Source organism: Electrona antarctica (assembly GCF_951216825.1).
Source record: "Electrona antarctica genome assembly, chromosome: 12".
Taxonomy (NCBI): Eukaryota; Metazoa; Chordata; class Actinopteri; order Myctophiformes; family Myctophidae; genus Electrona; species Electrona antarctica.
This window is the reverse complement of record NC_136793.1, coordinates 6038090-6050414: the sequence shown is the minus strand read 5'-3', so window position 1 is coordinate 6050414 and position 12325 is coordinate 6038090. Positions and strand designations below refer to the sequence as shown.

General features: G+C 44.1%; 1 protein-coding gene across 1 annotated transcript in view; it reads right to left on the bottom strand.

The window, feature by feature from the left end:
• ksr2 (kinase suppressor of ras 2) overlaps positions 1-12325 on the bottom strand; it is a gene marked incomplete at both ends in the record, with an annotated part of 170082 nt that overhangs the window by 32813 nt on the left and 124944 nt on the right. Inside the window, 3 exons of the mRNA XM_079517141.1 lie at positions 3044-3135; positions 4321-4404; positions 7270-7339. Coding sequence (XP_079373267.1) covers positions 3044-3135; positions 4321-4404; positions 7270-7339 — 246 coding nt within the window. The remainder of the gene's footprint in view (positions 1-3043; positions 3136-4320; positions 4405-7269; positions 7340-12325) is intronic.

Genomic DNA, 12325 nt, shown 5'->3' with positions numbered 1-12325 from the left:
GCCATCATAAATAGGAGGTGAACATTCGGCAAAAATGGATGAACATTTGGCAAAAATAGGGGATCAGATACATAAGGTCACAAACACATCGCGTTGTGACAAATTTAGAGCTTGTAGAACGGCTATTTCCACTATATTTGACGTACAACAAAGCATAGGGTTTGTCGGGGCGACTGTGGCTCAGGAGGTATAGAGCAGGTCGTCCAATAATCCATGGGTCGGCGGTTCGAATCCCGGCTCCTCCTGTCTACATGTCGAAGTGTCCTTGGGCAAGACACTGAACCCCAAATTGCTCCCGATGTGCTGGTTGTTGGTACCTTGCATGGCTTCTACTGCAATCGGTGTATGAATGTGTGTGAATGGGTGAATGTAATGCACAATCTATGTAAAGGTGTATGAATGTGTGTGAATGGGTGAATGTAATGCACAATCTATGTAAAGGTGTGTGAATGTGTGTGAATGGGTGAATGTAATGCACAATCTATGTAAAGGTGTGTGAATGTGTGTGAATGGGTGAATGTAATGCACAATCTATGTAAAGGTGTGTGAATGTGTGAATGGGTGAATGTAATGCACCATCTATGTAAAGGTGTGTGAATGTGTGAATGGGTGAATGTAATGCACAATCTATGTAAAGGTGTGTGAATGTGTGTGTGAATGGGTGAATGTAATGCACAATCTATGTAAAGCGCCATGGATAAATGCGCTATATAAATGCACCATTTACCATTTATAGGGTTAATGTCTGTGATTCTTTTGCAGGATATGGGGGCTCCCAGAGGTCTTTAAAGAGGGTTCCAGGGGGGGTCCCCAGAGGTCTTTAAAGAGGGTTCCAGGGGGGTCCCCAGAGGTCTTTAAAGGGGGTTCCAGGGGGTCCCCAGAGGTCTTTAAAGAGGGTTCCAGGGGGTCCCCAGAGGTCTTTAAAGAGGGTTCCAGGGGGGCCCCCAGAGGTCTTTAAAGAGGGTTCCAGGGGGGCCCCCAGAGGTCTTTAAAGAGGGTTCCAGGGGGGGTCCCCAGAGGTCTTTAGAGGGGGTTCCAGGGGGTTCCCCAGCTAAATAGCTGATAGTAAGTGACCCTTACCGGTCTATAACTCTGAGAGCATATATAGTCAGCATACAAATGGAACCAAATGGACCCGTATTTGGTTGAATTAGTACACTCTCAGAGTTATGGGGGGTCCTTATGGGGGGTCCATGGCCTAATGCATACCAAACTTGGGGGGGGGGGGGGTCTTTTAAATTAAATAAAAAGTTTGATAACGACCGGTTTAAGTGCTTTAAAAATCTAAGAGGAACAAAGAGGGCTGCAGCGCTACAGAACTCAAAGCAAATGCTTCACTTAATCCATTTTGGGCAGGAACCCCTTTTGGTGTTAGCATTATGTTGTGCTTTAGCTATTGAAAAACAGCAGATCTACAAGCTCGTAGCGCGCCACCGAGTGGCGCGCTACGAGCTTGTAGGTCTGCTATTTTTGAAAAATCGAAGAACGACTGACATAGAAACATAGCTTTTTCAGAAAACTGTCAGGATTTAGAAGACATTTTTAGAATCTGATCTGAGGTAAAAATGGATTAATGCCTTCAGGCGCAATTAGAGGGAAAGTCTTTATCAGCCCCGGCTGTGCTAATGTGAGAACACGGAACAAACTGTGTTGAATGCCATCCATGTGTTATCGCACAGAGACACTTTGCAGGGAAGATACGTTTTTATGTTTTGTGGTGGGGGAGTGAGTTGTCGCAAAGAACATGTCCGCTTGCTTTAACAAAAGAAGGTGGAAATTAATAATTAGAGTTCTTTACCTTGAGTTATTCCTTGGTGATCTTATTTGGAAGAATGGTGGGGGGGGGGATGGGGGGGGGGGGGGGTAAAGGACAAAAGAAAGTCTTAATTTGGATGGCAGATAATGGGAATACTTTCATAGTTGATTAAATTATTAAGAGCAATACAGGGTAGAAATGTTATGTTCATTATTAAATATTAAGCATTTAACATTTATAATGTTACAGTATATTGCACACAATTTTGTTGTGATTGCCTCTCCAAAAGAGACCAGAAGTTAAAAGCTAATTTAAACATTGTGCAATAGAGCATTGCAGTCCCGCCCCCTTTCATGACGACGCCAGGCCCAGGAAATCATTCCCAATGCATTTCCCCCATAGACATTTCAAAAAGTATTTTTTTAAAGACCTTTTTTTTTTTTTTATCCCACGATTTTGTAACCCATTTTTTCACCCCTGTGTCAATTATCTAATGTGATCCTGGGCTCTACACACCCTCCGCCAACCTAGTCCCCATATATGGGGGACATGGGGAGAGCAACAGACTTGAACTCATGCTTCCTTCATGCCTGAGTGTCCAAGTTGCTCATTTACACCTGACAGGGGGGAGTTTCCCTGGTTGGACGTAGCGCGTGGAAGGAACACGTTATTCCAACCAGTTCCTTTCCCCTCGATCAGGCGCCCCGGCTGGCCAGGGGGAGGCAGTTTAGAGACCAAGATTACTGCATGTTTTTTGTGAGGGTACCTACCCTAGGGGACACAGGGTCACAGGGAGAACATGCAAACTCCACACAGAAATGTGTGGAGTTAGCTAATTAGCTAATTAAGCTATTTAAAGACCTTTTAAGCGTCGTACGAAGCCAACTCGAGTTGTGACAAATCATGACAACAAACACAATAATTTGGACCAAACAAATAATTACAAAGAAGAAAAACAACAAAAAAGTGTTTTGTTCTTCTTTCTAATTATTTGTTCGGCCCAAAACATCGTGTTTATTATTGTCATGATTTGTCACAACTCGAGTTGGCTTTGTCCGCGGCGTAAACCGGGTCTCTCGAGGGGGCGGGACTGCGACGCTAGTCTAAGACATGTCATACAAAACAAACAAAAAAAGCATTGTATTTTCAGCTTTAAAAGAAAAAGAGGCCCACGTCACAGTCGTGTAATGAACTATAAATTGTCCTTAAACTACAGCAGCTCATAAATGTTTGTTCCCTCAGTACTATATATTTCTCTACGATGTAATCAATGTAAAGTTATATTACCTTTGAGGCCAATTCCTTCTCGACCTCCTCGCTGAATGATCAGTAAATGACAAGGCGGGGCTTCTTTGGTGCATTTGTTGTGGCACTTCAGCCTGAACACATAAAAGGTAGAGTGCAATGTAGACTCAAGTTACAAGTAAAAGTCTGGAATTCAAAATGTACTTGAGTTAAAAGTATTTGTGTCAAAATGTAGGTCCAAAAGTAGAAAGTACTCTTTTTGCAGATTGTCTCATTTCAAGTTTTCAAAGGTATAAAAAATCTTTTGAAAATAGAGCTACATGCTCACAATGCGTCGCAATGAGATTGCATTGGCTATTTTCAAATGGCTAAAATGTATAATATAGGCCTGATGAAGTGGTTAATGTACGTATGTTTTGTAATAATAATCCAAATCTACAAAGTAATTATAGTAACTAAAGCTGTCAAATAAATGTAGTGGAGTAAAAGTACAATATTTCGAAAGTAAAAGTATTGTATATTGGAAATACTCAAGCAAAGTACAAATACCTCCAAAACTGTACTAAGTACAGTGCTTAAAGGACCACTTCACCACTTTTCAACTTCTCTTCCTATAATTGGTCCTAACTAATGTTCATGATAAAATACCACCATTTTTTCCTACTCAGTCTGTGTCTCATAGGAAGGCTGTGGGCAGTTCAGAAACCCGTCCACCAGTGACATCATCGATGGTGAATCCAAGCTAATAGAAACGGCAGGCTTTCTTTTCCTGAAAAGTTGCAATGCAAAAGTTGAAGCCATCGTTCTCACGATAATAAAAATCTAAATATATTTTAAAACAAATCTTGTTTAAAAATAAATCTGCCTAATGATGATGTCACTGGTGGACGGGTGTCCGAACTGCCCAAAGCCCTCCTATGAGACACAGACTGAGTAGGAAAAAATGGTGGTGTTTTATCATGAACATTAGCGAGGACCAGTTATATGAAGAGATGTTGAAAAGTGGTGAAGTTCTTCCACCACTGCTTTTAACCCATTCTGGGCGGGAATCCCTTTTGGTGTTATACTTTAGCTATTGAAAAATAGCAGATCTACAAGCTCGTAGCGCGCCACCGAGTGGCGCGCTACGAGCTTGTAGGTCTGCTATTTTTTTTAAATCGTGAAAATGTGGCCCAAATGTTTGAATATATTCTTTCACAGCGAACGTTAACCACTGACATAGAAATATGGGTTTTTCTAGAAAACTGTCAGGATTTAGAAGACATTTGTAGAATCGTTCCCAAGTCAAAATGGGTTAACACCACGCTGAGAAAACCTACTTGCAGTTTTTACATTTGAGTCCAAACAGCATTCCCTTTCCGCATACTGTGCATGTCTGGGACATCCAGTACTTGGTGGAGAACCTGTGAGAAAGGAGACAAGACACAGCCTCTTCTCATTGAGTTGATCATAATACGAGGGAGAGCGAGAACACGTACCGCGGCAGTCGGTCCGACACTCTACCCCAAACCCTTAGGCCTCACTCACACTGTTGCAACATGCATACAACATTTGTCTTGTGTCTTGTCCGTGTTTAATGGCCGCCCCAATGCATTTCCAATGGAAGTCACATGGTTTGACCAAACATTTTTGTTTGATGGCTGTGTTGTGCCCCCCCCCCTCCCCCGCATCAAACAAAAATGGTTGGTCAAACCATGTGACTTCCATTGGAAATGCATTGTGGCGGCCATTAAACACGGACAAGACACAAGACACGGACAAGACAGATGTTTTTTAGGTGTGATCGAGGCCTTACCCTAACCATAACCGCAAGCAACGACGCAACGCATGGCATCATATTTCTCGGCGGCATCAGTCCAACACTCTACCCCAAGCCCTCACCCTAAGCATAACCGCAAGCACGCATGTCGGACCAAACGCACTGCAACCACGGAAGTGAGCGGCAGTCGAGTGTCATAATCCCGCCAGTTTCCCCCGGCAGCTGCCGCGCCCTTCTCCCGGCAGCGCCGCGGCTGTTAAACCGCAGTTACGGCGGCTGCCGAAACAAGCGACAGACAGCGGAATGGAGCGGTCATAAATCCATCCACCTACTGTACTCCGGCAGCTGCAGCAGCAGCATTTATTTACGACTATACCGTTTTTCACTGACGAAAACTAAATGGAAACCAAATGAAAACTATAAGCTATGATGACTGAAACAAAGACTAAATATATACCAATTAAAAACTAGACTCAATCAATCAATCAATCAATCAATTCAATGTCACCATGGATCCTTTCCACTATACAATGATACTCTCGTCATAATCATTCTTTTTTTTTGTCTTGTGACAAATTTTGATTACATTTTCCACAAAGTTTTAAGATGTACAATTTCTCAATAAAATACCTAATGTGCACTCGACTATGACTTGTTCTTTCCTTATAAGCCTATTTGAAACAAAAATGGAAAAGAGAAAAAATATATATATATCACGGTTTTCTAGCTGCATTGCATCATTTTATCATTCTTTGATTCTCTCAACAAAGCTGAGACAGAGAGAGAAAAAAAAGTAAGTGTGGCACTTCCAATTCCCCTCAGCTGCTGACCCACGTGAACCATACCGTTGTTTTTCATTCAATATCCCTGTGCCCAGTGTAAGCGCTGTTCGCTTTCCATCTTCAGTGCTGAGGTCCGGGGGCATGAGGCCACGCAGCTATACGTCAATACACTAACCCATGTTGGGCGGGAACCCCTTCTGGTGTTTATAGTATTATGTTATACGTTAGCTATTGAAAAATAGCAGATCTACAAGCTCATAGCGCGGCACCGAGTGCCGCGCTACGAGCATGTAGGTCTGCTATTTTTGAAAAATCGTGAAAATGTGGGCGCAAATCTTTGAATATATTCTTTCACGGTGAACGTTTTAACTCATACCTTTGCTTCTGGGGGAAGGGGGGGGGGGTCCCTGGAAAAACATATTTTCAGATGGGGGTCGGCGGCCAATTACATATATCTTTGGGGGTCCTTGACATGAAAATGTTTGAGAACCAGTTTTTCAGAAAACTGTCATGATTTAGAAGACATTTTGTTCAGTCTTAAATGGACTAAAGAGCCAATCAGTCAGAGAGATGGGAGCTGTCATATTCGCAAAACAATCCGCTCCTTTAGGAGCTCCATGGAGTGACTGAGAGGCCGTGGAGTGACTGAGAGGTCGGACAGGTCGTGATTATTAGGCCTAATCTAACCAACACAGCGCCTTGATAACGGCAGCTGGGCTGGACGGCTAATGGCAGGTGAGTAATGTGGTTTGACAGGATCCACATCTCTTTCTTTTAGATCACATGACCCCTATAGAGCAGTGGTTCCCAAAGTGGGGTCCGGGGACCCCCAGGGGTACTTGAGGGAGTTCCAGGGGGGACCCAGCTAAATGATCATTTGGAACCAAATGGACCCTTATGGGTCTGTAACTCAGAGTGCACAAATGGAACCAAATGGACCCTAACGGGTCCATTTGGTTCCATTTGTACACTCTCAGAGTTAAATTAGCATTGATTTTACAATATAAATTGGGGGTCCCAGAGATAGAAATGCCATTAAATGGGGGTCCGTAGACTAATGCATGTCAAACATGGGGGTCCTTGAAATTAAACGGGTTGAAAATCACTGCTAGAGACATACAAATCTTCTCTTATGAGGGTCCCTGGTATATCTTTTCAAATGGGGGTCCGCGGGTTAATTAGTGTCAACTTGGGGGTCCTTGACATGAAAAAGTTTGGGAACCACTGCTATATAGGGCCCTGATTCGTTCTTGGGTGAACATTCGGCAAAAATACAATAGACTTCATTGTACGTTAATAGCTCAAATTGCAGCTCTACAAGACATTCATAGAGACTTAATTACTTTGAGACTTTGATTCAATATTTCATACATAAGTCTAGTATTTTGTGTGGATATATATTTTGTTTTTGCTGTGCCCGTTTTAAGCCCCATTGGGAAGTATTATGCGTGTCTTAAGTACCAGGTCTTATTGCCAAATGGCATTGATCACGCCTCCAGGTCTAAAGTTAAGTAATAAGACCTGGTACTTAAGACACGCATAATACTGCCCAATGTCTTCAAAAATAGCAGATGTACGAGCTCTCAATATGTCACATCGCAAAGGTAATCTCTCAAGACAGACTGTTCACTCACAGAGGGCGCTGTTTTTCCTTTGTTTTGCCAACGGGTTCCCAGATTGCATCGCAACTCATAGGGAAAACATGAATGTACAACGTTGTTGCCTACCTGTGTTTTATTGAGTTCCCCAGGTCTCTTCTGGGAATCTGTGGAGACCAGCGAGGCACTGAGAGAGTGTCTACAGGAAGAGACAGAAGGAGGGATGGAATGGGTGACATGATGTAGTTACGTTATTACATGGTGCTGAATAAATACTGGAAGAAAGAACCGCAGCCATTTGAAACACGTGCATTTTATGCCATGTGGTATTTCAGCTTATAGCAAAAGGTCTGTTTGGCCGCCTTGAACAAGGTCTTAATCAACTGTCAATTACGTACAATAGATCAACAACTTGTATTGCAAGCATAGTTATGCAAGACATCACTGTCTATGCTAAGTAACTTAGCTTAGCACAGACAGACAGACAGACAGACAGACAGACAGACAGACAGACAGACAGACAGACAGACAGACAGACAGACAGACAGACAGACAGACACACGATCTTCCATTATCAACAAAGAACCCTGCACGATTCAGACCACTGCGTTCCCTCAAGAGTCCATTTAGGATAATAACCGGACTGTACTGAATGTACAGATGTCCTCCAGAATATGTCAAGGTCAGTGGGGGACAGCCGACATTATTAGGCCGTATTTTGCGGAGGTGTTTGTGTTGTGTTTACTTAGTCATTGGACAGCTGAGCTGATCTAGTACGGCTACTCTTAGTCGCCGTACTCCTGGGATTTCATTGTGAGGGAGTCTCACTTCAAAAGGTTTTCACAACAAAACAAACAAAAACCTTCGCCTGGTCCATTAGCGCGAGCTCTGATAGCAGCGGAGGCAGCACACCAATACATTATGCACCCACTTCTCAATGCAAGCTGGGCTAACAGCCAGCCTACACAATACACATGCACTGCTCCTGTGAAGCCAGGTGGATGCATGCTGCCGCCAAGGTGCATTGCAATGATAAGCATTGGCGGAAGAACTACTATAGTCTATATGTACCAAAATATTAGGGGTGTATAACGATAGTAACTATATCGAAATATCGATTTTAATTGAAAATTAAAATTAATAAGTATATCGAAATGGAAACAGCAAATATCGCATCGTATCCTTTGACTTTGTATCGTATCGTTTTGCAATGGAAATAATCCAATGTTATCAATACTTTTAGCAATTTAGCAAGACGATAACAGAAAAATATATGCGTTTAATTACTTTTTCCATTCCACTACACTTGGTCTATGGATAAAATGTGTGTATTCTCTGTGTTCATGTCAAGGCGTGGGTTTGTCCATATATGTGTTCAAATAGAATGTCCATCTATTGGCCAGAGAATCACTGTGTGTGTGCGTGCGTGCGTGCATGCGTGCGTGCGTGCGTGCGTGTGTGTGGGGGGAATATACGTGTATGCAAGTGAACAGATGCACATCTGTTTACATCAAGTATAGACGCCTTAACAGACGACATCACACTGATAAGAAACAGCATGCGAGCGCATAAAGGCAGGTGCCTTTAGGTTATTCTCCCAGTGTGGAGGAAGAATGATTAGGATTTGTATTGTGATCTCTCGCCCTTGAAATATATAGTCCTTGGTTTCCGTTGTGTTTGAACAATAATAGCAATTCAAAACAGCTGTCCTCAAAACCACACCTCCAGGCGCTGTCATAAGAACGGGAGGTGCGCTCAGCAGCAGTGCCTGTTTGTCCACGGCTGCACGCACACCTGCAGCCCATCAAGTATAATTTATGCTTCGTCCCGTGATGGTGTCGCGCACGCAGACCTCTACGCTCACAACAGTCGCATCTGTGATGTGATGTGAGCGTGTATATCAGCTGTTCTCTGTGCGCAACACTGTTGCGCTTTGAAGTATAAATGTCTCCTAGGGTGCATCTCACTAGCCAACTCACAAGACGAGGTTGAATGGACTGAAACCAGCGCTCCCCAAAACAACAGGTTTTGAGATCTGTTGGGAATTGATTACATGAAACAGTCACCCGTGCACCTAGTCCCAATGTTTGTAAACAAATAATTGGTCTATACGTTTACCTATAAAATGAAGGCAGTAAATGGACTCCAGGGGTAGGGCCGACAAGCCTATGGACTGACTCACACCTTTCCATCTAGCATACAACATTGATGCATGCTAGATGTAAAGAAAGGGTTTGTTTACATCTTGCCCCAATGCATTTCCAATGGAAGTCACATGGTTTGACACAACATTTGTGTTGTACGGCTTTCGGCTGTGTTTCGACTGCCCCCCTCCCCCTCATACAACACACATGTTGTGTCAAACCATGTGACTCCCATTGGAAATGCATTGTGAGCTTGCATCAGTCAATAAGTCTCATGCATCAGCTATACATCAATCTGTTGGGAAGGTGTGAGTCAGGCCTATGGCTTCTCCATCCTAGCCCTTTTTCAGACATTTTGGACAAGCTTGTAAGAGAATAGCCTGGAACTCACCTATGCTTTGTATGGCATAGTCAGCTCCCGGCAGGATCCGCCGGGAGAAACTATGCGCAGCTTCGTGACATGAGACTAATTACTTAGAGCGACAGAGAGAGAGAGAGGAGTGTGTGTGTGTGTACATGTGTGCGTGTGTGTGTCAATTTAACAAAGGTGCGGACGATCAGAAATCAGCAGAGAGTGAGAGATGTTTGCGCTACTCTATGCCGAATTGAAGTGGACTCGGACCCAGACTTTATTTTTCTCCCTGGAAGTAAAAACGTCTGGGTTTCCGAGGCTAGTAAGAGACAGACACTCAATATGGCCAATATTCCGAAAGTAAAACTGAACTGAACTGAACTGAACTATTGTAGATGTGCGGTATATACAGTATATGCCAATCAATACATGTTCAATGATAAATATACAATCAGTGGCTTGCAGGCAACACAAGGAGGCTCTAATTTGGAAGCACATGATTGCTTGTATTTCATTGTGTTCCCTGTCAACAGGCAAAGCTTTGTTGTACACACGTACGCCACAAAAAGCTTTGTAAGATTTTGCAGGCTTAGGCTGTTGCGGCTGTTGAGTCACGTTTTCCCCCATTTCTTTAGGGATTGCAATTAGACAACAGTTATCAGCTCCACGACAGGCCGACATTCCAGCCTACAAACAACTTTGCAATTCTCATACTCAAAAATGGTCAAACAACTTTGGATCCACACAGTGGCAGTTTAGCCCATTTTTGGCGGGAACCCCATTTGGTGTTTTAAGCATTATGTTATACTTTAGCTATTGAAAAATAGCAGATCTACAAGCTCATAGCTCGGCACTCGGTGCCGAGCTATGAGCTGAAAAATCGTGAAAATGTGGCGCAAATCTTTGGATATATATTATTTCAGAGCGAACGATTTTAACTCAAATCTTTGGTTCTGCATGGGGTGGGGGTCCCTGGAACAATGTATTTTCAGATGGGGGTCGGCGGCCAATTACATATCATTTTTGGAGTCCTTGACATGAAAATGTATAAGAACCACTGACATAGAAACATAGTTTTTTCTGAAAACTGTCCGTAATTAGAAAACATTTTTTTTAGAATCGTCCTCAGGACAAAATGGGTTAGAGCAACAGTTTAGCGCGACAACTAATTAGAACAACTTCTGTACAATTCACTGCGACGCCACAGGCGCCTCACGCCAGCACCAAAACAAGGCCTAAAGGTGGTTGCACACTGGCCGCGTTTTTAAGAAAACCGATGGAGAAACGCTGCTAAAAATCCGAATTCGCATCCGATTGGCGCCCGGTGTGTGGAGACCTTTAGTCTTGCTTGTTTTCTGTTTTGTTTCTATGTGCCTTTTGTGCTTCCTTGGATAGAAGCAGATGGGGGATTGTGTGGGATTATGCAAACTAGTTGAGCAACCAATAAGACCCTAAACCTTTCATTTACAATCCCTGCATAAAATTGACATTCTGTGCAGTTACCCACACTGCCTATTGTGCCTGATAACCTAATTTCTAAGACACGCACGCACGCACGCTGCCGACACGCACGCACGCACGCTGCCGACACGCACGCACGCACGCACGCACGCTGCCGGCACGCACGCACGCTGCCGGCACGCACGCACGCACGCTGCCGGCACGCACGCACGCACGCACGCACGCACGCACGCACGCACGCACGCACGCACGCACGCACACACACACACAGTGCTATCTTTTTCTTTCTTTCTGTTTTGTTGTTGTGCGTTTTACCCTTTTTATTCCAAACCAATTTAGTTGTTATGCCAATCGATTCCTCCCCACACATGTTTCCGTGTTGTCACTGCTGTTGTATCCGACTGGCTCACCTACCAGTGAGGAGCCCCCACCGGGAGGACGTAGAGCCTTCATCTGGCTCACCTACCAGTGAGGAGCCCCCACCGGGAGGACGTAGAGCCTTCATCTTACTCCTCGAGCCCAACACTCCCTGCTGACTGGTGCCGCTCCCCCAGCCCGTATAGGATTACGTGCAGTGACTATTATCACCCTCCCCGCCTGGCCTGCCTCCAGTTTTAGTCCTAGTTTTAGCCGACAAAATCAACACTGGTGCCACCAGAGCACAGTTTCGGTCGTATAGCGCAGGGTTCTCAACGTTTTTGGCCGGGGACCCCCGGAAATGCTTTGGCAATGTCTCGGGACCCCCGCCCCGCCCCCTCCCGACCCCCAATATAGATAGATAGATAGACTGCTACAATAACCTTAATAATAGAGACAATACACCATAAATAAATACTGAAACCAGATATAATCATTAGGGAAGGTGTATGCATGTACTATGTGTACTACATGTAAACTCTTCATTTCCACTTTCCAGCCATTCAGTTGCAAAAAAAAAAAAAAGGGGGTTTTATTTATTTTTTAAATAATTTGGGGACCCCCCCAAAATAATTTGGCGACCCCCCGAGGGGTCGCGACCCACGGGTTGAGAACCCCAGGTATAGCGCAACAATATTGTAGTGCAGGAGGGAGACCTGTAACAACTACCATCTGATGAAAAATGAAGACGGGTCATCCAAATATACATTCTTCATGTTCTGTCGCGCCTGCGCATGATCACACACACACACTGTACTAAAGGTATGCATGGCCGCACGCACGCACGCACGCACGCACGCACGCACGCACG